This window comes from Nyctereutes procyonoides, unplaced genomic scaffold (assembly GCF_905146905.1).
Source record: "Nyctereutes procyonoides isolate TBG_1078 unplaced genomic scaffold, NYPRO_anot_genome, whole genome shotgun sequence".
In the NCBI taxonomy this organism is placed as follows: Eukaryota; Metazoa; Chordata; class Mammalia; order Carnivora; family Canidae; genus Nyctereutes; species Nyctereutes procyonoides.
Window position 1 is genome coordinate 613,572 of NW_026575041.1, and position 27,744 is coordinate 641,315.

General features: G+C 42.8%; 2 protein-coding genes across 4 annotated transcripts in view; both read right to left on the reverse strand.

Moving 5' to 3' along the window:
- Positions 1-15,643, reverse strand: part of RRM1 (ribonucleotide reductase catalytic subunit M1) — a 35,297-nt gene extending 19,654 nt beyond the window's left edge. Inside the window, exons 1-7 of the mRNA XM_055320731.1 lie at positions 15,372-15,643; positions 8,635-8,723; positions 6,875-7,052; positions 5,267-5,367; positions 3,437-3,496; positions 2,313-2,352; positions 1,903-2,065 (exon numbers count right to left, since the gene is read on the reverse strand). Of these exons, the coding sequence (XP_055176706.1) occupies positions 1,903-2,065; positions 2,313-2,352; positions 3,437-3,496; positions 5,267-5,367; positions 6,875-7,052; positions 8,635-8,723; positions 15,372-15,390 (650 nt within the window). The 5' untranslated portion in view covers positions 15,391-15,643. The remainder of the gene's footprint in view (positions 1-1,902; positions 2,066-2,312; positions 2,353-3,436; positions 3,497-5,266; positions 5,368-6,874; positions 7,053-8,634; positions 8,724-15,371) is intronic.
- Positions 15,644-16,737: 1,094 nt separating this feature from the next.
- The window catches only part of STIM1 (stromal interaction molecule 1), a 195,296-nt gene continuing 184,289 nt past the window's right edge, over positions 16,738-27,744 (reverse strand). Inside the window, exons 9-13 of one of the 3 annotated variants that reach the window (XM_055320497.1) lie at positions 27,626-27,726; positions 27,144-27,379; positions 25,498-25,590; positions 23,468-23,534; positions 16,738-18,651 (exon numbers count right to left, since the gene is read on the reverse strand). In XM_055320497.1, the coding sequence (XP_055176472.1) occupies positions 18,135-18,651; positions 23,468-23,534; positions 25,498-25,590; positions 27,144-27,379; positions 27,626-27,726 (1,014 nt within the window). In that variant the 3' untranslated portion in view covers positions 16,738-18,134. Of the gene's footprint in view, positions 18,652-23,125; positions 23,535-25,497; positions 25,591-27,143; positions 27,380-27,625; positions 27,727-27,744 lie in introns of all 3 variants that reach the window. The other 2 variants (XM_055320499.1, XM_055320496.1) reach the window with 2 other exon arrangements.

Below are 27,744 nucleotides of genomic sequence, written 5' to 3' on the forward strand. Positions count from 1 at the left end.
ACTGAGAAATATACAGGGAATAATATGACATATACTTTGTACTTACCATCTACTTCAAGAAAAGACACTACAAATATAGTCTAATTACAATCCCATACCATTCCATGCATTTCTACCTTCTTTTAGCATTTATATATGTTCAACATTTTTACATTTCTGGTTGTATATTTATTTATCCTTTTGCAACTCGCTTTTAATTCAATATTGTGTTAAGAAATTTTTTCCCTACTGATACATGTCACTCTCAGTTTACTTTCATTGATATAAGCTGTTCCACTGTATGACTATACCAATATTATCTGTCCATTTGCCTGTCGATGGACATTTGGATTATTTCCAATTTGTCTGGTATTCTAAACAATGTTGCTGTGGAAATTCTTGAACATCTTTTGGTGCTTGGGTCTAAGGATTTCTGTAGAATAAAAACCCAGGAGGGGAATTCCTGGGTCAAAAAATATGCATTTTACTAAAGATTCTCCAAAGTGAATGGGTAAGTAAGTATAGTCACCTAGCAATGTATGAGAGTTCCCTGTGTTCTGCATGCTTAGCAACACTTGGTATTATCAGCCTTTTAATTTTTATCAGTCTGATAGATATTAAATATCTCATTATGATGTTACTTTCCTAATTACTAACAGTAATTTCCTAATTACTAGGAAATGTCCTAATTACTTTCCTAATTACTAACAGTTTATCATCTCACATGTTTATTGACAGTCAAGTTTCTTCTGTGAATTATTTCTTTATATCCTTTGCCCAGGTTCCTATTTATTAGTTTTGTGTCTTTTTCTTATAATCCCTTGACAGTTAATACACATTGCCAATATCTTCTCTAGGTCTGAAACTTGATTTTCCACTTTGTTTTTGGTTCACAGAAGTTTTTAATTATAACGTAGTCAATTTTTCCTTAATGCTATTTTGTCTATTATAACTATTTTAAGATATCCTTCGCCACTCGGAGATCATATATATTCTATTAAAATGTAGGCCAAAGTATTAATTTCCTATGTAAAAATCATACCATCTGTGAATCACAGTTTTGTTCCCTCATTTACAAGCCTTTTTTTTCTTACCTTACAATGCCACCTCAAGCATCTACTACATTGCTGAAAACAGAGGTGTTTTTAGTGGATATTTCTAAAAATTAAGAAAGTTATTTTCTGTATCTATTTTGTTAAATTTTTTTTATGAAAGAATATTTGATGGAGTATAAAATGTTAGTGCAATGGATTACATTAATGCAGTTTTTGCATTAGCAAAACATTTGACATTAGCATATCTTTGAATTCCTGGATACACTAATATTGCTAAGGGGTATTTTTTTTTTAAATATTACTAGATTCTGTTTCAGTGTTCCCTTTCTCAGAAAATGGTATCACCATTAATCCTATTACTCTACCCATAAACTTAGGAACTATCCTTGACCCAAATCAAAAACATCACCAAATTCTGTCAATTTTACCTCCTAAATACCTCCTGAATCTGTCCACTCTCTCAATCTCTACTTCACTTCCCTAATCCAAAAGTACAGACTATTTAGAGAGTCCTGTAATTAGTTTTTGGTATTTGTTTTTAAAACAATGTTATTGAGATATAGTTCACATAACACACAATTCCCCACTTAAAGCGTATAATGAACAGCTTTTAGTATATTCAGAGAGTTGTGCAAATATCATCACAGTGAACTTTAGAAAAATTCATTATCAGCATTTGTTTCTCCAATTCATTTATGATACTGCAGATCTTTCCAGGATGCAAATCTCATTTAATAAGAACAGGAGTGATTCAATGCTCATTAAATTAATGTTTATGTGATTAACTGCCTCATTTCTTCAGGTCAAGGTCTATCTCCCTAATCAAAACCATTTCAGAACATTAAAAATGACTAGTGATGAAACATACCTAGAAAGCTGTGGGCGGTTGGTACCAGCATTAAACAGAGTGGGAGAGGCATGGGTAAACCACTTCTCAGAAAGAAGGTTGTATGTTTCAATAGCAGCATCAATATCTTCTTCGTGAATCCCCACAGACACTCTCATCAACATATGTTGTGGTCTTTCTGCCACTAAAAACAAAAGAAGTTTCAAATGATGGGATGTTAGAAAAACGAGGCTGAGACATGCACTTGAGTCAAAAAGGAATACCAAAAGATAATTTAAAAAGCTTTCTACCAATAAGCACCAACAATTATTCATAAGCCAAACCTAAAGTTAAAAATGTTAGCATTTAAATAGAAATGTTAAGGCTAGTAACTCAGAGCTCTATATTCAATATAAAGAATAGAAAACATAACAAACATGTTCGTTTCTCACCTTTTCCATTGATCTTCAACAAATAGGACCGCTCCAGTGTCTAGAAAAAGCAAAGCAACCAAAACACTTCCAGAGCATAGTTTTTAAAGACACAATGGATATTATCTTTCATAATAAGGCAATCTATTTTTTTAAAGATTAAATTTATTTATTTGAGAGAAAAAGAGACAGAGAGCACCTAAGAGGGAGAGTCAACCCAAGCAGGGGGCGGGGAAGGGCAGAGAAGCAGGCTCCTCGCAGGACTTGAGCAGGGAGCCAGACATGGTGCTCGATCCCAGAACCCCAGGATCATGACCTGAGACAATGGCAGATGCTTAATGGACTGAGCCACCCAGGAGCCCCAAGGCAATTTATTTACATATTCTCAGTTTTTATATAATTTTAAATGAAAAGAATAGCCTATTTACTCTTACTGGCTTCAGTCTGGAACATTATCGGTTGGCTGTTTTTTTGGAAAAGACTACATGAAAATTCCTGGAAAAAGCCAGCTCTGTATTAATGTGTATAATGTTAACTGCAGAAGTTGTGGTATTTATCATCATCGTCGTCTTTATGGTTAATACTTACGAAGTGCTATTCTAAGGCTAGGCACCGATATAAGCAACACAAACACACATACACATACTCATTTAATTCTCAAGAGAATGTGTTATTGTAATTTTATTATTATTATCCCCATTCTAAAGATGAGGAAACTGAAGCACAGAGAGATTGAGTAACTTGCTAATAAGAGCAGAGATTTGAACCAGGATGGTCTGACAACATTCATGTTCTCAATCACACTATACAATATTGTTTATCAACACAAAAGTACCTTAAAAAGTATTTTGCACATAGTAGGGATTGAATATATAATTGTTACATAAACAGGAAAATATGGAATAATTCTCACAAAGTATCTACATAACTTCTCAGTTATGGAGTAGTATTTGGAAAATTCAAAAATCGCAAATGCATCAAGCTATCTTTCCTTAATTGAAACAACCACCACCACCTTAACCTAATCCCTGCCTGAGGTCCATCCAGACTCCCAAACTTACTGCCTTTATATCACTAAAACATAACAAAAACCTGTATTTCCTGATTTAAGGAGGAATTCCCACTTATTAAAACCCATTATTTACCTTAAATCCAAAGTAATTGTAAGAGAAATCTCGGTCATAGATAATGGCAGAGTTCAGGCGCTGACAGAGGTAAAACAAAAAAAACAAAACAAAACAAAACAAAACAAAAACCCATAATTAAGATAATTAGATTTATTTTCACAAAATCTGATCTTTTAGCCCTGACTCCAGAACTAAAATTGATACAGGATATAAAAGAAATTAACACTACTAGACTAGAAATTTATATGTATCACTAAGTAAAATAAAATAGTACATAAATTAAATTAGGTTTAAAACATTTATATTAAAAGACTAGAAGAGAACATATAAATGTAAGCTGTATATAAGTAAAAATATTAATGTGTTTTTCCAAACTTTCCCCATTATGCTTACAGTTCATCTCTAATTAAGGAAGGAAAGAACTAAACACAAGAGGGATCATATTATCCTTAAACATGTCTTTAGACTACCTGTTAATCTAAAGGTATTGGTACCACATATTTATTAATACATATTTTTATTTTAAAATTAGCCCATTTTAAACTGCATGTAACAATAAATATGATAAACAATGACAGAAGGCAGGATTACATTAATTCTAAGGCTCTTCAAAAAAAAACTTTAACAAGTTTTAAACAAACTAGTGTTATAATGAGATTTATAGCAGAACTGGTCATTGTTACAGAGTTTTTCTTGGCTATAAAGCTGTTTAGAGGAAAACAAAAATAATCTGGTACAAATAAACACTTTGGATAGAAAAAAATGGAGTTAGTTTTATTTTTCAAAATACTGACAGTGTTTCTGTGTAATGATCATGGCCAAGGACTAGAAAAGTCTCTATGAAACCCTTCCTTTTCTCTTAAATTTTTAAGGCTATCTTTGTTGCCAAAAGCAGGTAGGTGCCTTGCACAAATAATGGAGAACTGAAATACTTATCAGTATTTCTCTTACAAATATAGGTTTTGCTCTATTCTTCTTGTTTTTAGTTGTCTTCCAGATCATACATATGAACAATACACAAATAACTTGGTCTTCTTTCAGTCTCTTTAACATCAGATACATATTTTGAGGGACAGTTGACTAATCAATCATTCTACTATCCAAGGTAATTTTTAAGTTGTGGAGCAAGATCTCTCAATATTTTAAGAGTCAGTTTAGCAATGTCTACTAATTTTTTTTTTTTTTTACAAAATTTTTGAATGCACATACTCTTTGGCTAAGCAACTTCACTGAAGGGAATATCTTACTGATATACTCATCTATGAGCAAAGCACATACTGTACAAGGATATTCACTGCAGCAAAAAATGGAAAACAGATATTCATCAATAGAACAATTCTTATGCATATGTACAATGACAATATAAATATAAATATAAAATAGAAGGCCATGAAAAAAATAATAAAATAAATAAAATAAAATAAAATGGAGCCATTTCTAATGGAGCCATTAGAAAGAATAGGGTAAATTCATAAATGCTGATATATAAAAAAATAAAAATAAATGTTGATATAGAACTACCTCTGAGGTAAACTTGTAGGTGAAAAAAGTATTAGCAAAAACGGTAGGCATAGTACACTACCACTAAAAGGAAAAATATACATGTAGATATATATAAACACACACACATATTATAGAACTCTAGAAAAATAAATTTAAATATGATAAAACATTCTTGCCCTAGAAAGGAAAAGTAGGATTCAGCAAGGCAGAATTACTTTTTATTACTTTTTGACCTATACCATTTATAGTGTTTAAATTTTTTTTTAAATGTGCTTGTTGCTTAAAAAAAAAAAAAAAAAAAAGAATCTGTAAAAAAATTTTTCACCAGAAAAGCATTATACATACATCTTTATTGGCCAAAACAATATCCAGTGTTGACTTGGCCACCATGGGAGAATGTCTGCCATTATGTGGATTTATGTAATTGTAGAGATCTTCCATCACATCTAAAAGATTTTTTGAATAAATAAATAAATGTCAGAATCACTTAACAGCAAATTCAATCCTCAGATAATACTCTAAAACCCTTTTTTTCATGCCAACCTATCTCATTACCTACCACAGAAAGTGCTCAATAACCCTATACATGTTGAAAAAATACATAATAATGCCTCAGTTAAGGAAACAATCTTCCAGAGTTAAACATAGCCTCTTCTAATTTGAAAAAGATTTCCCAATGATTCTGATGACCAACCCCCATTGAGAATTATTGGTTGAAAATAAATAAAAGTAGAAATCATTATCTCAATAGTTTTTTTATCTCAAAGGAATAAAAACTCAACTTTGAATTTATAATCTATCATCCCAAGCATTTTATTTCTATAACCACAGTTAATAAGCCCTCCCTCTCTGTTCTTTTTCAAGACATCATAGCAGAGGTATATGTAAATGTAGGCAGTCCACATTTACATATAACATATATGCACACATAATACAGGCATTTTGATTGGGACTGTCTTAAATCTATACATCAATTTTGGGATAACCAATATATCTACGATAAATCCAATGAGGGACGCCTGGGTGACTCAGTTAAGTTTCTGCCTTCAGCTCAGATCATGATCCCATCATGGGACAGAGTCCAGTATTGTGGTGGGGGAGAGGGTGTCCAGTATTGGGGTTGGGGAGAGGATGTCCCTGCTCAGCAGGAGTCAGCTTCTCCCTCTGACTTTCCCCCTGTTTGTGTTCTCTCTCTCAAAAATAAATAAATAATCTTTTTTTAAAAAGTGATAAATAAATCTAATGAAGAGGGTGATATAATGTTTGAGCCCCACATAATAGATTGGAATTGACAGCCAAAAGATTTCTAATCTCAGCCTACCAGTTGACTTTTCATATATCACTTGTTACATAGTGATCAAATTATTTAACTGTCCTTTGCTCGCATTCCCTGAACTGTAAAATTGGAGTGATGGTATGAAGTGCTTGCTAATGATGCCAAAAGACATTTTGTTCAACCCAGAACTTGCCAGTAAATATTACTCATTTTTCCAACCATACTACCATCAACCACCTAAAGATAGGCTTAAAAAAAGAAAGAAAAGGATCCACTGACTCATGCAGCAAGTAAGCAGCATAGAGAAACAAGAAGTTCCAGTCCCCCTCTCTGCCACTAACTTGCACATTTTTTTAAAAGATTTATTTATTCATGAGAGACACAGAGAGAAAGGCAGAGACATGGGCAGAGGGAGAAGCAGGCTCCCTGTGGGGAGCATGATGCGGGACTTGATCCCAGGACCCCAGGATCACACCTGAGCCAAAGGCAGATGCTCAACCACTAAGCCACTTAGGTGCCCCTCATTTGTACATTTTTAAAATAAGATGTTAACTTTTCTTTTTTTTTTTTAATTTTTTTTTAATTTTTTTTTAGATGTTAACTTTTCTTTTGATATTTAAAGTTTCATTTGAATAGCCTCATACATTTTCTGAGAATTCTTTTTCCTCCAGACTCACCACTGAACACTTTCTTTGTTTCTTTGTGCAAGTTGGAGACGGCAATCCTTGCTGCCAGGATGGCATAGTCAGGATGCTTAGTTGTCAAGGTTGCAGCTGTCTCAGCAGCCAAAGTATCCAGTTCCACAGTAGTGACCCCACTGTATAAGCCTTGGATTACTTTCATGGTGATCTGAGCCTATAAAAGCAAAACCAAGAACTACTTGAGCTTCCCCAAGGACCACTAGCCTCCTTAAGAGATCAATGAAGAAAACAATCAAATTTATTATCAACACAAAACAGACAACTTCCTCTTCTGAAAAATTATCTTGCAGAATGTTGTACTTTGGGAAACTTAGTAATGAGAACTCATAAACCAATAGAGCCACTAGGAAATACATACTACATATGCAATGAAGAGGGGTCATCAAACAAACGGAAACCCTAGTATAGCTTCCATAAACAGTAATGGCCTCAGAAAAATAGCTAAAAACAAACCAGTAATTTTCTTAGTATTTCCTCATCTTTCACTCAAATTCTCCCTCTGTGATTAGGGTTTGAGCTACAAACTTACCCATTTCCTGCCAATTCTACCTAAGGACCAGTCTGAGAAAGCAAATGAATCAAACTTTAATCATTCCGATTAAAAGAGATGAAGGTGTAAATCATTTAATGACTACTCTTAGCACTTCACATGATACAAAGTAGCTCAATTTTCACTGACATCTCAGTTGCCATATGAGATGGGTATTATTACCATCACCACTTTACGTGAGAAACCGAGGCTCAGGATACTGGGGCTTGCCCACAGTTACTAAGACTCCTACTCCACCTCCCATTCAACCTCACTACATTTCACTGTTTTCCAAACCATATTGTAAGAGGTTCTTCTTTTTAAAAGACATAATGCATAAATTATTATATACATTTTTAAGAAAAACAAATTTTGGTATATTTACTGAATCTTTAAAAGACACCATAATTCAACAGAAAAATCAATGCACTTCCCAGGTGACCAAAGCATGCCCCCTTCAAAAGTGTGTGTGTGTGTGTGTGTGTGTGTGTGTGTGTGTGATATTACTAGTTTATAATCTATTCTACTTATATTATACCTAAGCCCACACTCCTGATCACTTTCTTCTCAGATCCAAGAGATAAGGGCAAGATTGGAGGAAGACCAGGAGGACACTTTACAGACCACTAGAGACAGCAGTCCAGATTAGAAATGATGAGGGTCTAGAGTAGGGGAGTTACAAAAAATAATGAGAAAAAGAGCAACTTGCTTCTGAATAGTTCTCCTTAATTTAAATGTTGTCAATTAAATCTACTTCATATTATTTAAATGTATTCTTTCTACGTAGATAACAAAAAGGCAAATTTTAAACCAGTTCCTATACAAATGACCACAACTCCAAAACAGCTTTTCTACAGGCTTTTCCACCTATGAATAAGATGAAATGTTAAGTTTTCCTCTTTGCACTCTGATAATTTTTTTTTTATAATTCTCTGAATTTTTTTTTTTTTTTATAGTTCTCTGAAAAGAACAGGACCAAAAGTTACAAAACAAGTTTTGTTTTGGTTTGTTTTAGAAAGTAAGTTTTAAGCAATGAATTCACATTTTATATTCAAGGCTATAAACAAAATACCAAACCCAAATGTCTAGCAAGTGAATGATAAAAGATAAGAGACTAGTAAAAAGAATCACATGAAACAAGGTTTAAATATAAACCATATTAAAAAATAAATAAATAAATAAATGAATGAATACCATATTTACTTACAGGATCAACAAAATCCATATTAAGTCCATAACATAGCTTCTGGATTCGAGATGTAATTTTGTCGAACATAACCCGCTCTTGGCGGCCATCTGAAGAATCAAACCATGCAATTCATGTTAGCACTCATTAAGATAAGAATGTCAAAGAATCAAAGGTAATCAAAAGTAATAAACTTTTAAAATTGACTAACATAAGATGCTATTTCACTGATAAAAGATTCAGATCCCAACAGATTCATCAAGAAATTATTTTTATATCAAAAAGTAGGGATTCTATACAGAAAATCTTCCCTTCTTCCCTTACATAATATATAAATCAGTTGGATTCTTGCTTCTAAGTGTTTCTCCCTTTGTCCCACATGGCAGCCAGAGTTACTCTTTAAAACTTCAGTCAAAATCCTTTCATTATCCCCTTCAAGTGGTTTATCATCTCCTTCAGAATAAAAGTCAAAATCATTAAATATTCCATAGAATTCTACATAATCTGTCCTGTATACTCCTTCCCCGACTTTAACTCCTGCTTTCCTACCTTCTTCACTTCCTCTACCCTGGCAACCCTGGCCTCCTGACTATCTATACTCCTTTAGGTCTTTGGTCAATGTTATCTTCTCAATGAGCCTTCCCTAATCACCCTATTTTAAACTGCAATGCCCCAAACACAGCCTTGCTCTTCTTATCCTCATCCTTCTTCTGCTTTATTTTTCTCTATAGCACTTAGTATATCATCTGACATACTATATACTTTACTTATGTATTTTGTTTACTGTGTGAGTCTCCCTACTCATCCACTAGCATATGCTTCCAGAAGGAAACTGGAAGGAAACTTCCAGAAGGAAAAAGATTTTTGCATGTTTTATTTACCAATATTCCCCAGTGCCAAGACCAAGAACTAAGTCTTAGCCCACAGTAGGAACTCAAATATTTACAAAATGTTAAATGATTTAAAACCTGTCTCCATTCTAACACCTTCATGATAGATTTGGCTCACATACTCTTCTAGGGCAATTAATGATTTTGAACATACCTCACACCATGTAAAGAAGTATTCTTTTTTACTTTTTAATTTTATTTATTAGAGAGGGGGGATAAGGTAACTGGGTGATGGGCACTAAGGAAGGCACTTGATGGGATAAGCACTGGGTGTTATATTGTATGTTGGCAAATTGAATTTTAATAAAATATTAAAGATAAATAAATAAAATTTGTATATATTTATTTTAGAGAGAGAGAGAGCATGAGCAGGGGAGGGGCAGAGAGGGAGAGAGAGAATCCCAAGCAGACTCCATGCTGAGCACAGAGCCTGATGCAAGGCTCAATCCCAGGATCCTGAGATCATGACCTGAGCCAAAATCAAGAGTTGGATGCTTAATCAACTGAACCACCCAGGTGCCCCAAGAAGTACTTCTATATATAATTCAAGACAATTTTCCAGAGACAACGTCTTAGTTTCTGTTCAGTTTCTTTGCCACCTCTTAGTTTTCATATTTTGGGGATATGGTAAACAAATACATGTTGACCTTATCTAGTTAGTCCTTTTACAGTTCTGTACTTTGAACGTATTCCTCTTTCTTTCCACAGTCCTATTATTCTTAGTTTAACTTCAGTAGTAGCTCATCCAACCTTTATTTATTTACTCCTACCAAGAATAACAGATATAACCAACCAGTAAATAGCTTGTCTTAGGCAAGCCACATAATATGATCAGTCATTACAGATCGTCACTTATAGAATGGGGATAATTATCATATCTCTTCTTCAGTTTACTGTGACAACAAAATGAGATAAGCTAAAAAGCGCTTTTGTCTTAAAAACTTTCATATAATTACAACTATTGTATCTCATTTTTAAAAAGCTGCTCTTATTGGGAAAACATCAAACACGGTATCTGTGATACACAAAAGGCTAAATCTTAGTTTATCTCTTTGTCCCTCCAATCCTTTCTAACTAGTAACTAAAGGACATGTTAAATATGTGTTTACACTTGGCTTTCTCATTCACATCTGTATGTTGAAACTTAGGTCAGTGGCTGTCTGAAGAATAAATCAATCCTAAAACATCACTACTAACCTATCATCAATAAAACAACAAGTTACTTTTTCTTCTGCATGGACATATGACCACTAAAACAGCCCTTCTCTTTCTGATCATTATTGTGACCTCCCCTTCTGACCAGACTCACATATTCAGTGTTACTCTGCAACAGAGTAAATTTACTGGCTCTCCCTGGGACTGTCCCCTCAATGCTCTACCGACTGACTAAGCTGACAGGTGACCAATAAGGCAATATTAGCAAACAGATCTTGTAGCTGCCACATTAATCAGGAAACTGACAAAAAGTACAACAGCAATTATATTAACTTGCACTGGAAGGGGGAGGCAGACTAGTGGTCTAAGGGACCATTCTCTAGACTATCATTCCATTTGGTGAACTCTGCAACCAAATGGTGATGCTGACTTCATCACATCATTAATCCCTGCCTCCTGCTGCCTACATTATCCTCTTCTCTCAAGCAAAGTCTTCCTTAATTTGGACCCCTATCACCTCTTCACCTGTTCCCTGTGAAATATCAAGTCCCAACAGGGCCTCCCATCCCCATATCCACATCAATGCCTGGACCTTGCTCTGCCTAAAAGTACCTCTTTCACCTTTCCATACATCTAACTCCTACTTAATCTCCAACTCTCATCACATCCACAAGACCTGCCTCAAGCACTCTAACTCAAACTGACCTCTTCCTCTTCTGAAATCCTCCAGAATACTAATTGTCTGATTTCCTCTTATATAAACTGCCTTCTCTAAGTCTCTTCAGCAAGACTTTGCCAATACCGCAAGACCAAGGATATCTCTCTTCTACAAGTTATGAACTTTCCATCCCCTCTACCTGGAAGGTTCAGCCCACAAATCTTCACATAGCTGGCCCCTAATATTATTCAGAGCTCAGCTCAAATGGCAGCTCTAGAGGGTATTCCCTATCTAATCCTAGATCACTTTCTCAATCACTTTTATTATCAGCTTGTCATCATCTGCCTAATCACTATCTGAAATTAATTGATTCTTAGGTTTACTTGTTTCTTTTTTTTCTTACATTTTTTTTTATTTTTTTAATAATAAATTTATTTTTTATTGGTGTTCAATTTGCCAACATACAGAATAACACCCAGTGCTCATCATCCTGTCAAGTGCCCCCCTCAATGCCCGTCACCCATTCACCCCCACCCCCCCCGCCCTCCTCCCCTTCCACCACCCCTAGTTCGTTTCCCAGAGTTAGGAGTCTTTATGTTCTGTCTCCCTTTCTGGTATTTCCTACCCATTTCTTCTCCCTTCCCTTCTATTCCCTTTCACTATTACTTATATTCCCCAAATGAATGAGAACATATAATGTTTGTCCTTGGTTTACTTGTTTCTTATGTATACTTACCATTCTCACCCACACAAGAATGTAAACTCCATGAGAAAAGGGATTTAGTTTGCTTTGTTCATTGCTGTAATCTCTAGTACCTAAAACAGTTCCTGGCACAAAGAAGTACTAAATAAACAGTTTCTGAATAACTGAATGAATGGCTCCTATAGCCTTTACTTTACCTATCAGAGTATTTATCATACTTTATTTTTTTTATTTTTTTTATCATACTTTATTATATTAGGTTTTCAAATGTGTCTATCTTTCACAATTAAGATCTTTGAAAACAGAACCATGTTTGCCTTCTCATCATTGTTTCTCAGTGCCAGCAGAATATCCACACAGATTTGTAAAATAATACACTGCGCTACAAAGGGGATTAGGAAAAAAGCAGGGAAGGAGATAAGGGAAAAGAGATGAAGGGCTAGAGAACAGATTTGGAATAGAAGAGAGAATCAAAGTACAAAGAGATGCTTTAAAAGGAATTATTTTGAAAATGGCTGTTTCATTTTATGAAAATTTATACACACACATATACACATACACTGGTGTGTTCTCAGTCCTGATGTAAGATGTGATTTTTACTGTGGGTTACAACCCAAAGTTTTGAAAACCATATACTATATTCCAAAGCACACTTTACAACTCGGTCAGCTATACTTCATTTATTGCAATGGTTCTCAACTTTTATGCTTTAACCTTAATCTCCTTGAGCAATACTCTTCCATTAGGAAAAATAGCTGAAGATAGCAAGAGAAAAACTCACCTACTATTTCCTTCTGTTATCTAACAATTTCCGTATGTATTATTCCTAAATCTCTAATAATCCTAAAATCTCTGAAGATGGAACTGGGTTCTTCCTCTATTATTTCCCTCAAACTGCTTAGCAAGAAAAAAGTACATTCAGTAAGTAGAGTAATATCCCCTTAGAGGCAGAGGATACATTCCAAGACCCCCAATGTGTGCCTGAAATCACAGAAAGTACTAAACCCTATATATACTTTTTTCCCTATACATACATACCTATGATAAAGTTTAAGAGATAAATAATAAATAATAAAATAGAACTATTATAACTATATATTATAATAAAAGTTATATAAATGTGGTCTTTCTCTCAAACTATCTTGTGGTACTGTATTCACCCTTCTTGTGATGATGTGAGATGACACACATGTCTACGTGATGACACAAAGTGAGGTGAAAGATGTAGGCACTGTGATGTAGTTAGGCTACCATTGACCTGCTGACAATACTCAAGAGGATCATCTGCTTCCGGATCGCAGTTGTCCAGGTAACTGAAACAGCGGAAAGCAAAACCCTGAGTAAGTGGGGGAAGACTAAGGTACAAGTTAGATTGACCGCCCATTGCCCTCCTGGATAATTACATCAACGTTAACAAAAATGACAGTAGCTAGTCTGCTACTCACTGGCATGCCAAAAATGAGAAACAGAAAAGCCCTGAGCACATTAACAATCAAAAATAAGGGGCACCTGGGTGGCTCAGTTGGTTAAGTATCTGCCAGGGTCCTGGGTTGGAGCCCCACTTTGGGCTCCCTGTTCAGCAAGGAGTCTGCTTCTCTCTCTCCCCCTGCCCCTCTTCCCCACTTGTGCTATTTCCCTCACACTTTCTGTCTCAAATAAATAAATAAAATCTTTTAAAACTTTTTTTCAAAAATGAAATAAATTCAAGCACAACTTTGTATATTAACAAGCCGTGCTGAATGCTATTGTCAGAATCCAGCAGAGAATCATCTGGTTCAAATTATGTTCTCTGAAGGAATGAGATACAAAATATGCCTTGCCTTTTAGAGCTTGTTGTAGGCAGTACTTTTTAAACTATGGTATTTCAAAGTGGACCCCAAAATTAAAAGTACAACACAGGGGCGTTACCTACTCCAGTAATTTAAGTTCACAAGTTTTCAATTAATATTTGTTACAGACTTATCATAAGGGAGTCCTCACCCTTCCATACTTTTTTTCTAAAAAAAAACTAGATGCTCATCTCAACCACAGGCATGGACCAATAAAAGTGTACTATGTATTCTGGTCTTTTGGTCTCATCAGCTAAAACGGAGGACTAGGGAAATTCAGAGAATGATGTCCTTAAGATACTAAAAACTGGGAAAGGGGCCATCACTGTCCATTTCTCCACCTCTTGGCTCTTATTAAACTACCTGGACCAAACCAGATCAACCACCTGCCTACCCATAGCATTCATTATGTCCCATATTTTAAAATAACTGTTCTTGTTCATTCTTTGAATTCCTATTCAGGGCAAGTCCAATGCTAAGTGTGGGCATAAAGTCCCCACCTTTGAAATACTCACAGCCTAGAGGATGAAACATCCAGTCAGCCAACCAGTACTAAGTGCCCACAATTTTGAAGTAACTTTATCGCTTTAACAGAGGCAAGTAGATTCAAGTCAAAATTTGTTCAGACCTGCCTCATACGGTTCTCTGCTAAATGTACGTTTTGCTCTTGTTTTTCCAATCTGATTAGACCTTTTGCCAAGGCAGGGACTGTCTCCTCTTATAATTTCCCGTCGCCAAGCAAAGGCCTGGCACAAAAAGGAGGAACTCGCGAAGACTAATGGGAATTAGCTGTTGAGGAAGAATGCAAGTCCTTGGCTCTTCCGAGCTCCCATCCTGTCAGACGTGGTCTGCGCCTCCCCACTGACGATTCTGTATGGGTAGTGCCAGTCCCAAACTCCTCTGGGACCACTCCTGGGGCAGAGGGCAACACGTCTCCTGCAAAGGGCAAATTCCAGGGATGCCTGGGTCTAAGATCCGTTCTTTTTCACCCCCATAAAAGAGATCAGGAAATTGACAGGGGCCCGCGCAGGGCAGAGTCCCTTCTTTCTGGCTCCTCCCCGACCCTGGACAGGTCAGCAGCCCCAGGCTTTTCCAGTACACTCCGAGGTTAGCCACGGGTTCGAACACTGGCCTCACCATCGACTAACTGGGTGGCCTCGCGTCAGGCACCGAACGTCTCCCTGCACTTCAGCTTCTTCACCTGAGAAGCGGAGCTAATAAACACTGCCCGGAAAGCGCTCGGCGCACTACCGGGCAACTACTCGATAAAGGGCAGGTATTACTCTTTGGAAAGGCGGCAGGATGACCAAGCCGCGGGGGCTCACAGCGAAGGCCGGCTGGGGGACGCGAGCGTGAGACTGACGCAAGCCAGAGGCCGAGCTGGCTTGACAGGGCGGGAAGCCGCGGCGGTCCGAGCGGGAAGCCGAGGCGGCGGCGGGCGCGGCCAACTGCGAGGGCGGCGGCAGCCCCGCGGCCCTTGACCCGCTCCCCACTGACCCGCCGCCCCCTCCCCGGCCTCTCACCTCGCTTGATCACGTGCATCGCGGCTAGTGGCTGAGGCGCTGAGGGAATCGAGACGGGGCTGCAATTCGGAGGCGCCGGCGGGATCGAGAAGGTGGTAGAGTGCGGAGGGTCCGGTTCCCGGGGGTGCTCAGGTGCAAGGACTGATGTGGGGGCCAGAGGGCACTTTCCTCCACCGAGCGGAGGCGCGACAATCCGAATCCCCTTCCCGCTCCCGCCACCCGAGACGCAGACGCCGCGCAAAAGCGGCGCGACGGAGCTCGAATGACGTTACCCGACGCCGCCAGCGCCTCGGCCCGTGGGCAGGGCTAGCGAATTAGCCCCGAATTAGCCGAACGCCGTAGCCGCCATGTTGAGTATGGGCAGAGCCCTGGAAACTGCCTTTCTCGCGGCCACAATGCGTGTGGGGCACGCCCGGCGGGAACGCGGTTCTCCTGCCTCCATATTTAGTGTGGGCACAGCCGAATCTGGGTCCTGAAGCCGGCGCTGCGCGCAGAGCCCGCCTGGCCTGGCCCCGCCCCTCTATTTGGCGCGCCCCTGCATAAGTCGACTCGGTGTTTTTGGAATCCATACCCAGCCATCCAAAACCCTTTCTAGTCTTGACGACTGTTAAAATGTAATGACCCGACTGCTATCCAGTGCGGGCTGAGGCCTGCGATTCATTAGCTGGAGGCAGCCGGGAGCGCCACGCTCGTAGATCGGAGCGGATCTGGCCCTCAGTCCTTGAAAGAGAGCCTTGCCGGGCCAAGGGCGTTGGATCTTATCCTGGCGGACGGGGGCTCTGGGAGAGTTTTGGGCACGGCAGGGCCATGACCCATTTGCTTTTATAACTCTCCGGTGGATGGTTAGCAATTAGGCCTTGTGGACGCAGAATGGAGAGTGCTTGGTGGGGGGTGAATGTGGGGGGTAGGAATAGGTAAAAGACGTAATATGCAAGAGTGTTGTAGAAGCTTCTGGGCTACACAAACTGATTTTTATGAAAGCTCATGTGGCATCTCTCCCTAGGTGTGCCCTCTAGAGCCACCCAAGCTCCCTGTGAAGTAATTCTAAAAGTCATGGGTGACAGGCAAAGCCGCAGTAGAGATAGGTTAAGGAAAGCCCAAAGATGGGGTAGCCAGATTTAGCAAACAAAAATAACGTGTCCCAAATGCTGCAGGGACATGATTACACTAAAAAAAGTTACTAGTTATGAGAAATTCAAGTTTAACCAGGCAAGCATCCTGCATTTCAATTGGCTGCCCTCTCCAGAGAGCTTTTGGGTGTGTGTGGTAGAGTTTCAGTGTTTTCCTTGGCCAAGGAGAAACAGGCTCTTCTTTATCCTGTCTGCTATGCCACAAAGAACACCATGAGAGTCAAAGCCAGCAGAGGTTAAAATCTCCTACATGCTTTATTGGACTTCAAAGAGTCTTATGAAATAACACAGAAAAACCATGTGAGGGTGTCCAGGGGGTACAAGGCAGTCTGTAGCCTAGCACCCTCCTAAGACCAGCCCCAGGTGCCCTGCACCCCAGGCCCAAAATAGGATCCCAGAGTAAAGGCATGGGAAGGAGTGGGGCAAAAGGAAAACACCTTTACAGCCATAGCAAAAACAGGTAAGGAAAAGAGTTGTCTAGAGGGCGGAAAGGGTGTGAGGGAAGAGGTCACTGACACCATCTTCCTTAGCCACCCCCTTCCCTAAACCAGCTGTGTCCTTTCTGAGCCTCTGGCCCAAGCTATGCAGTGACATGAAAATGGGGTCTGACAAAGGGAGTAGGTGGTGCAGGCACTTGGGAAATTCAGGAGATTTTTTTTTTTTCAATTTAAAAATGTTTTTTGGTTCAAATGCAACAATATCCTGCCCAACAATTCCAGGGCCCCATTAGAGCTCTGGATCATTGCTGAGGCTCCCATGGCCAGGGGAACCATTTGTCCTGAGCTCCAGGAGTACTGACTTAGGGAGCATTTGGGCAGCACCTCTTAGAGTCAAACCCTCCTGTGGTATGGGGGAACAGGGGTAAGAAAGAGGCAGGTATAGGTGAGAGAAGAGAGAAAAGGGGACTGTCTTGTGGCCCACAACTCTGGCATCTACTCATCCCCTAACTAAGAGGAGTCTCTCCCGACCCACCCCCCTGGACTAGCCTCTCTTCGAAATTCTCTAGTAGCTTGTTCTCTAGGAATGTGTTCCACTCCCCCACGAACCCCTGGAGGCTCAAGCAAGCTTCAGGCCAAGTTTCCTTCAGGCCCACTACACTCCCAAAGAACAGACCTCAAATATTAGGCCCTAGGCCCCAGTGTGAGGCAAACGGAACCATCTTAGGTGGGGCGGAACAGATCCGAGACACGGATGTCAGAAGTTACTCCTCCTATCTTCCCCCCCCCCGCCCCCCCCCAGCTGCTAGGGGAAGTTGGGGAGTGGTGGGAGGGAGGAGCCTGAAAGCAGGAAACAGAGAAACAAGAAACCAAACTTCAAAACTGGGACAGCAGAGACAAAAGCTGGACCCCAGAGGCAGAGCTGGGGGCTGAGGGGACAGCAACTAAGACATGCACTGAAGTAGAGAGAGAGTGGCGGCAGCAGCCCACGGCAAGGCAGGCAGGCCATGGTGGTCAGTTAATAAATAATGTTGGAGGACCCCAGGATGAGGGGGGCAGGTATGTACAGTGCCCAGGCCCCTGGGCCAGCCCCTCCCATGCCCTACCCTAGGGGCCAGGTATCTTGGAAGGGGAGGAAGGGGAGGCAGAAGACCAGGGAAGGACAAGCTGTCCCGCCACTGCCACTCTCATCCTGCCTACTTCTTCAGAGGCTTCTTAAAGATTTTGAGGGGAAACTTCTTCCGGCCTGGGCTGGAGTCTGTCTCCTCGCCAATGGAGCCATTATCTTCGTCAGCCACAGCCTTCTTGCCAGCCAGATGGGGAATGCGTGTATTTCGGCTGGCCTGCTGGGCTCGGCTGTCCCCAATCGGAGATGGCGTGTCTGGATCTGGGGAACTGGAGCTGTGAGAACGGGAAGAATCCAAAGGTGGAGAGCCACCAGGTGGGGCTGAGGGGCTCAGCTCCATCAGGCTGTGGGCCTTGTCCAGCCCGTGGTTCAGCGCCAGGAGTGCCTTCTTGGCCAGGGCAGGGCTGTCAGGCAGTTTCTCCACCAAAGACCCGGGGTGGACCCCCTCAATCAGCCGGTGGCTGCCATTGGAGGTCATGGCGCTGAGGGCCTCATCTACAGCACGGACCATCTGAGGAGGCTTGGGGACCAGACGCTGGCGGTCACTCATGTGGAGGGAGGACTCCGAATCGGAAAGGGTCAAATCCCTACAAGACAGGGCAGAAAGGAAGAAAGGGACACATACAGGGGAGGAGGGTGGGAGAGAGGTGGAGAGAGAGAGGAGCAGCATGAGAAGACAAAGTGAGGTGGGAAATGGGCACGGAAAGAGGGGTAGGAGAGAGAAAAGAGGATGAACAGACAAGCGGGCAAGAGAGAAGGAAGTTGAAGGAAGTTGAGAAAAAAAAAAAAAAAGAAGGAAGTTGAGTAGGCCATAGGTACAGGACAAGAGATGAGGCAGGAATAGGGGATGGAGATGGGTTGGCGAAGAGACAGGGAGAGAGAAAAGTCAGGGAGAGAGAAGGCAAAAGGAGGAGCAAGTAGAAATAAGGAGGACAAAGGGGAGGAAAAAAAAAAGAAAGGGAAAAGTGATGGAGAAAGAAGAGACAAACGAAGCAAAACCAAAAGTCATTATGCCATCATCTGTCTGGCAAAGGGCTTTCTAATGACAACCCCCCACCCTGCTGAGTGGCTAGGCCCTAAACTGGTACAACCAGAGGCTTAAATCCCCCAGGCATCCTCCTTAATAAAATCTCTGCCTTCCCACAGCTGGCTAGATTTCTAGGACTCAACCCGAAGCCGACACAGAACCCACATATTGCTCTGAGTCACCATTTCCTATGCCTTCCTCCCCAACTGACTCCTGTCACACTCTGGGACACATCCAGTCTGGGCCAGACCCCAAGGAACAAGGCACATGCAGTGATGGGCCTGACCCAGGCTGGGGAGGAGAAGATTAGGACAGCCTTGCAAACAGTCACTTATCCACCCCAAAAAGGTCAGGAAGCTGCCTCTTTTGACCCTCTCACAGGATTCAAAGTGGGTCACAGAGAAATATTTCCAAGTTCAAACCAAAGTCTGCTGGCAGCTGGGAAAGGGAGGGGGTGTCTCTTTCAGAGCTCTGTGAGAGGGAGAGCGTAGACAGGTGCAGAAAGACAGGAGGTTGATCTTTAAGTAGCAGTGGTTCTGAAGAGCTGCCACTAGAAGTCATAATTTCCACCTCTGCCTGATGCTTGTTGTGTGACCTTAAGACAAGTTACCTAACCTTGCTGGTCCTTAATTTTGGCCAAATGCAGGTAACACCAATTCAATTATCTTACAAGGGTATTTGGAGGATCAAACATGTTGGCAAATCACTTGGAAATGTAGGAAGTTATTATGGGAATGGAGATGATGAGGCCAGTCAAGCTGGAAAACCCATATGTGGGCCAATCACAAGAGGCTTCTTTGCAAGGCTGAGTTATGGGGATGTGGCACAGCACACTGGACATGCACACACAGAGGTTAGTCCAGAGAGCTGAGACTCTGGAAGGGGCTGGCTATTCCTAAGAAGGCCCATGAACCAATTCCAGATGCCTCCTCTCCTGCCTCTACAGGGAGTCCCCTGCCAGTCCCTTAACTCTCCCTCTGCTTTCCCAGAGGAGAACCCACAATAGGGTGGAGGAGAGGATAAGGGAAACATCCAAATCAGGAAGCAAAGGGAGAAAGTCAGGAGCAGAAGGGGAGTGCCACAGGACCTGGAAAGGAGGAGGCTGTGGGTCAAAAATAAGGGAGGGCACCAGGCCCGGAAAATAAATAAGCAAAAGCAGAAGGTTGACTCATAGCTATTGTAGGGTTAATTCTCAGTAGGAAACAATTAATTGAGCAGCTATCCCATGGGTCAGTATCTTCCTGGAGACAACAGTGGAGAAAAGTCCCAACTCCATTCTATAAATACTGTTTCAGCCACGTCCTCTACTGTTTACTCATGTTCACTCTCTCATGTTTGGTTTCATGTATCTGACACTGTCCTTGCTTCTGTCTAAATGTGGCCGAGTTTCCCTAAGTTCTCAGATGATCCTCTCCATATCCTGCCTTTTCCACACATATATGAACCACTGAGTGGGGTGCCAAGGCAGCTCTGGGGAGCCACCGCACTGGGAAAGGGGCCCTCGATGATGACAAGGCGGGGACCCCAGGAGCTTACTTTTCTAATGCCAACGGAGAGCGGTCGGTCAGGGGGTTGGGACCCTCCCAGCCTCACTCCCTGTGGCCCACAGCTTCATTCGGCCATGATTCCCATCCTCCATGCCTTGTCATCAATTAAAAGCTGAGACCTTCCAAAGCCAGAGAAGAGCCTGGAGGAAGCTCAGGTAGATGCAGGAGAAAAAGGCCTCCTGAGGCAAGCTCACTTTCCCTCCCTGAATCTTTGAGACACTCAGGCCAGGGGTGTCCCTCCCCAAAGGCTGGCTGCCTTGGGCTCACATACCAAGCTACTAACCTTACTAGAGAGTCTGTTTGTCTTTAGAGATGATCCTCTGGTGCATGGTGCAAAAGAAAATTAAGCAGTGAACAGGCCAAGTGGGTGCAAGTACCTCCCCACTCTCCCTCCCCACTGCCCTCAGCTTGGGCTTTAGGGCAGGAAATTCACAGCATCCTCTAGGGCTCAAACCCCAATCCAGTCTTCTGGCCCTCTGTGGGGAGGTGCAGTCTCCCTGCCTAAGCTTTTGGATGACAATGAGGATGAAAATGAAGAGGAGCCACTGTGCTTGGTGAAAGTGAAAGACAAAGAACAGCCCTCAAGGACAACTATCCAGAGGTTCCAGGAGCAGAGTGAGAGACACTGGCATCCAGGGTGAAGCAGGACCAAAAGTCTGCAGCAGCAGCAGCAGCCTGCTGCCCAGCCCAGAGTGCAGGGCTGGACCGTGTCACAACTTCAGAGATGAGAGGTCCCTCCAGAGGAGAGGGACTTTCTGAGGCTCTTGGAAGCTTGTTCCAGGCAAGGTCAAGGCTCTCATCTCTGACCCAAGACAATCTCCTGAGGTCTTAGTAGGGAAAGGCTCTGCCGCTGCCAGACCAAGCTGTGGGAGAAAGCCTTTCACCACTTCTTACACAGTTCACTGATTGAGACCTCGCGGAAGGACAAAAATACCCGAAGAGTGTCCTGGAATATAAAGCCAAGTTCTACTCTGTTCTGTTCCTAATTAGCTGTGGGAAAATAACTGGGGAACATTCCATGACCCTTCAGAACCTTAGATTCCTACTCTAAATGAGTACTTTATGCTGGCCCCACCTATAAACTTTTCTTGTCCAAAACCCCAAACCTGTCTCCCCTCTTCAGTTCCCTAATTCCTGGAAGGGTACCACATCCATTCAGCAGCCCAAGCCAGAAACCTGAGTGTCATCCTAGACTCCTCCCTCTCCTGTACCCCTCCCAGGGAATTGCCAAATTAATACTCTCCTTTCTATGCCTAGACCTCACTACCTCCCCTACTGGTCTCCCACAGCGACTTCCAAATTTCTGTAGTCTCTCCTTCTCTTCTTTATACAGGCCACTAAAATGTTATTTCTAAAATGCAATTCTGGGGACCCCTGGGTGGTTCAGTTGGTTGAGAGTCTGCCATCGGCTCAGGTCATGATCCCAGGGTCCTGAAGTCCAGGGCCCCATGTCGTCTGGCACCGTGCTCAACAGGGAGCCTGCTTCTCCTTCTCGCTCTGCCATTCCCCCTGCTTGTGCTCGCTCACTCTCTCTCTGTCAAAAAAATACAGTCTTTAACGTGATCCCGGGGTCAGAGATCGAGTCCCACGCCAGGCTCCCCACAAGGAGTCTGCTTCTCCCTCTGCCTATGTCTCTGCCTCTCTCTGTATGTCTCTCATGAATAAATAAATCTTAAAAAAAAAAAAAAAAAAAAAAGAAAGAAAGAAAAAGAAATCCTTTTGCAGTTCTCCATCTCTTGCAGGGTAATGGCCCAAGCCCCCAGCCTCTCAAAGCCCTTCCTCCTCCTAACTTCCTCTGCTACCCCTTCCCAGCAACATACACCCAAGGTTCTAACCACAAATACAGCCTATTCTCTTGAACCTCCACACCTCTGCACATCAGCCTTCCTCTGCCTAGACTACACTTTCTTCTTTTCCTGTACACAGGGTGTTAGCACAAATGTTGTGTCTTTTGTGAAGTGCTCCACCCAGGGGCACACTATTACTCACTCCCTCCTCAACACCCCCATAGTACTTCTCAAATTACTCCATAATTATTTCTATATCTTTCCTGGACCAGACTATAATTCCTGATAGCTGGGACTGTAAATTATCATTTATGAATCCCCATACCCAGCAAAGCCTGGCCCAGGGCAGGTATCCATAGCTGTTCTATCAAAGGAGTAAAGGAAATAAGGCCTCCATGGAAACAACGGATGTGAAGGTGCATAGTTTAGGCCAAAGTGTGATAGATAGGCCTGTGAGGGAGGGGCATCGTACTCATTTTTAGAGTCACCAAACCCCAAACAGAGAAGGGCACAAAGTGGTAGGAAGTTAGGCTGACAGGAAGAAGGAGCCCCAGGACTGGGAAAGGACAGGACAAGGAGAAGATGCCCCACTGCACACCCCCCAAAGCTGACCAAGCAACAGCCAGCACGCAGAGGCCAAGGTAAAGGGAGCAGAACGGGAAGGATGGGAAGAAAGAAAGAGAAGAGAGACAGCCGATACCCCAAGCTCTCTGAATGCCCAGGCATCACAGCGCTGCTGTCAGAAGGGGGTGGGTCGGGGTAGGGCTCCATCTGGAGGAAATAGGAAGTGCTGTGGTGGTAATAAACAGGGTGGACATGGACGGTGGTGATGGAGGTGGTGGAGGAGGTGGTGATGGTGGAGGAGGTGGTGATGGTGGAGGAGGTGGTGGTGGTGGTAGAGGAGCAAGAAGAAGCAGCAGAGGCAGATGGAGAGCTGGTCCCGTGGCCTTCAGAACTGAAAGACTGTCCAGATGAAAGGCTGCGCATTCGCCTCAGAGAGACCCGGCTCGTCAAGAAGTGGCCAGCCTCGCCCTCTACCAACCTCTGAGATCCTAGGCCATGCTGTGGCTCCGTCAGGCGCTGCCGGACACTGCACTGCAGGGTAGGAGCTGCAAGGAGAGTGAACAAAATATGAGCAAGGACCAGCCTCCTTTGGGCTGGCAGGCAAGCAGGTTTGCCCCCGGAGAAATGCTTGCTGCAGACCACGCTGGGCTGTGGTGCCCAATCTGGAGAACGGGGCACCTCTTCCCCAAAACCTCCCACTAGGGGTCCTAAAAGGAAGGGGAAGTTGACAATGAGGTGCCCAGGGCAGTTTTAGTGGCAGCTGCAGAAGGAGCCTGGGGGCTGCTATTATCGGAAAGGAGAGGCAGGGCAGTGAGTGGGAGGACACAGGCAGGGCAGGGGAGGAGGGGGGTGTGGGGCAAGGTCCGGGAGAGCACTAAGAACCAGCCTTTTTTACAAAGCCAACCTCACAAAATAATTTGCAGTGTAGACAAGGATTTATACACAAACACCCCTATCACATCAGAATTAGTAATCATACGAAAGGACCCATAAAGTTGGAACAAGGGGAAAATGATAATATATCCAATTGCTGGAAAACTACACAGCTGATAAAAATGCTGCTTAAGATTTGAAAAACATACAAAAGTACCCATTAAAATGCTCAGGAAAATAAATAAATAAACAAACAAACAAACAAATAAATAAATAAAATGCTCGGGGAGGGCTGCCCTGGTGGCTTAGCGGTTTAGCGCCGCCCTCAGCCCAGGGTATGGTCCTGAAGACCCAGGATCGAGTCCTGCATCGGGCTCCCTGCATGGAGCCTGCTTCTCCCTCTGCCTGTGTCTCTGCCTCTCTCTCTGTGTGTCTCTCATGAATAAATAAATAAAATCTTAAAAAATAAATAAATAAAATATAAAATAAAATGCTCGGGGAAAACCAAATGATACAAAATTATACGTAAAAGAAATACCTTGAGCTATAGAACACAAAAAACAACTAGATTTTGAAACAAGGCCTTTCTGCTTCTAGCCATGACCCCGTGCAACTTCCCTATTCTAAGTCCTAATCTATAAAATCCTGCAGGGTTATCGTGAGGCTTCAAGAGAGCATATTTAAAGTATCTGATACAGTTCATGGCACTCAATAAATGGTAGTGGTCATTATTACCTTGACCACTTAAAAAAATTATTAAAAATCTCACAGACAGAAGACTGTAAGAGAAGATGCTCAAATATGGTGGGGCAATGGGTACCTTTTTTTCATGCTCATATTTACACATTTCACCTTCCAAATTTCTTCTAATAATCATACAGACAAAAAAGAGCCAGCTCTTGGAACAGTGCTACAAATCAGGCTCTTGGAAAATGATGGCCACCATGCCAGGTGAAGGATTATTTGGGCACTAGGTAACTTGGGAATGTGCTAGATCATCCCCCTTGGGCTCACTCCCAGCTCCAGCTAAAAACAAAATCTCTACCTTTGGTTTTTCTCTTCTACCCTGAGAGATGGGCCTCCCGGCCTTCTCCCTAAAGATGGGAGAATGAGCCAGGTGACAAGGGTGCCAGAAGCCACAGACGGGCAGCAAGGGAGAGAACACAATTCCACGGTGATGGAGAGCTAGGGAGGCAGGGCTTCTACGGCTGGCGGCTTTCAAGACACAAAAGGGAGGCAGAAGAGGAAGAAGCAGCATGGAACAGGAAGAGGCAATGGGGGAAAGAGAGGAAAAGGGAGAAACATGAAAAAGAGAAAAGAGGGGAAGGATCTTTCCTTCTCTCTTTCCATCCAGCCCAGCTGGAAGAAGGGCCACCAGGACTTCTGCCTAGCAGGGCTGAAAAGAGAAGCCCAAGCCTTCCATCACCATGGGTGTTCTCTCTCTAGCCCTCAACTGACCTGAGGCTGATTCTTCTCACCCCCGAACCTCTCCCTGCAGTTAGTAGGGACAGTGCTGAGGGAACACAGGGAGCAGGCAGGGGAGCGAGGCAGGCAGGAGAAGGGGCTTATGGGGTAGGAGTGTTTGTTTAGTCCCAAAAGTTAGAAAAACAAAAGCCCCAGAGGGGCTTCTCAAACCCGGGTATTTCCAGAGGGACTGATCATCCGAGCCGGCGGATGTTGAGCAGAGAGAGCGGTCACTGAACCTACGCCCCATCAGCCAGGCAGCATCTAGGGTCCAACAGCCAGGCCAAAAGGAGAAGAGAATCTGATTTACAGAGGGCTTCAGCCCACCCTTCAGTGGGATAAGGGGACGGCTAGGGGCAAGGGGTGGGTAGCTCAGAGCTAATGAAGGTCCCTCCCAATCCGCAGAACATAGGAGTCTTTAGGATCAAGACCTACCTGCCAGGGATCCTAACCGTATTGGGCCTTTGATTAAAGCCCTGATGGGGGGGATCCCTGGGTGGCTTAGTGGTTTAGCGCCTGCCTTCCGCCCAGGGCCTAATCCTGGAGTCCCGGGATCGAGTTCCACATCGGGCTCCTGCATGGAGCCTGCTTCTCCCTCTCCCGGTATCTCTGCCTCTCTCTGTGTGTGTGTCTCTCATGAATAAATAAATAAAATCTTAAAAAAAAAAAAAAAAAAAGCCCTGATAGGGTTTCACATCATGGTGACAAAGCGGCTTGGTCAAAGTATTGCTGAACAAATTTATAAACAAATCCTGTCTGGAGCTGGAATCCAGCTTGATGAAGGAATCTGGCTTTCTGAAAGTGAGCCCCTAAGCCAGCTTTGTGGGATACAGGCCTAGGCCAAGGGCTTTTCCTTAAAGGTCAATTCTATTTATCTAAAATAGCCTCTGATCTGGAGAAAATTTCAACTGAGCCACTAAGGGGTAAGTCCCTCATTCACCAAAGATTTCCCACAAAGAGTTGTCTCTTTGACTTTGCTCTACTCAGCTCTGACCACTGGTGGGGAAAGGAGGGGGAGGGAAGGCCCAGGAAAGGTTGCAGAAGTCTGAGCATTCAGGTGGAAAGCCAGACATGCTTATACAGGTGATCCCTCTGGAACAAAAACATCTTCCTGACTTGAAGGATTTAGGGCTATTGTCTCTTTAAAGGACTATTGCTTCAGGAGGCTCACACAAAAAAGGCAGAGAGAAAAAGGTATCATTACACTTTAGCAATTAAGAATAAAGAATGTCAGGATGCCTGAGTGGCTCAGTGGCTGAGCATCTGCCTTTGGCTCAGGTCATGATCCTGGAGTCCTGGGAACGAGTCCCACAGCAGGCTCCCCAGGAGGGAACCTGCTTCTCCCTCTGCCTATCTCTCTGCTTCTCTCTCTGTGCGTGTCTCTCATGAATAAATAAATAAATAATCTTTTAAAAAAAAAAGAATAATGCCAAAATGAAAACAAATAAAAGCACCAAAGAGTCCAATGAATACCATTTTTCTATTATGAACCACTCAAGAAGACTGTCTTTATAAAGGCACATGGGGAAGAAAAAGGAGGATGAAGGGATTTTAAAAACATAGAGTGAAGGTAGACATACTTAACACAATAGACCTAGAGGGGCAGACAGAGCATATAGCAAGGAAAAACTACCCAGAGCACAAGTACAGAGGAATATCCTGATGTGAACTGTGCTTTATGAACCAAGGAGGCTGTGAACAGAACCACGTTCCTTGGTATCTACCCCACATGCTGTTTAAGTACAGCAGGAGCCAACAACTTCTCAACCTGTGTGTCAAAGGCTCCTTCCCTCATCCCCACCCAAGGGGTCACCTACATTGCATGGACAAGGGTGACACAATCTCCTCATCCATGTCATCCACATCGTCAGTCATGATGAAGTGGGCAGGATTGGGGCGCGTACTGCCCATCCAGCTGGGGTCGATGTTGAGAGCAGCCACCAGTGAGTGGATGCCAGGGTTGTTGACAATCTGGAAGCCACAGAGGATCTCAATCTGCTGCCAGCGGTGCAGGCGCTCCCGCAGTGCTGCCGTCACCTCACTCAGAGCTTGCCTGGAGCACATGGAAGAGAATTGAAGCCATGGGCTGCTGGAGCCCCAACAGGAATGAGGCCTCTTGGAGGAACAAGTTGGGGGAGGATGTGCCAATAAGAGACACAATTAAATCATGCACCTGAGAGCGAGGTAGGAGTCAGAGAAAAGCTGGGGTAGGAGACCAGAGCTGCCCCCTACCAGTGAAGAGGTACAACTTTGAGAATGGAGTGGACACCAGCAGAGCTGGGCAGCAGGAGCTACTTACTTCGCAGTTAGGATTTTGTGATCCACATCATCCAAGGAAGAGCTGTGGGCCACGTGGAAGGTGCCAAAGAGTGTGTTTCTCTTCTTTTTTATCTTCTCAGCCTGCAAAGATGAGGTCCT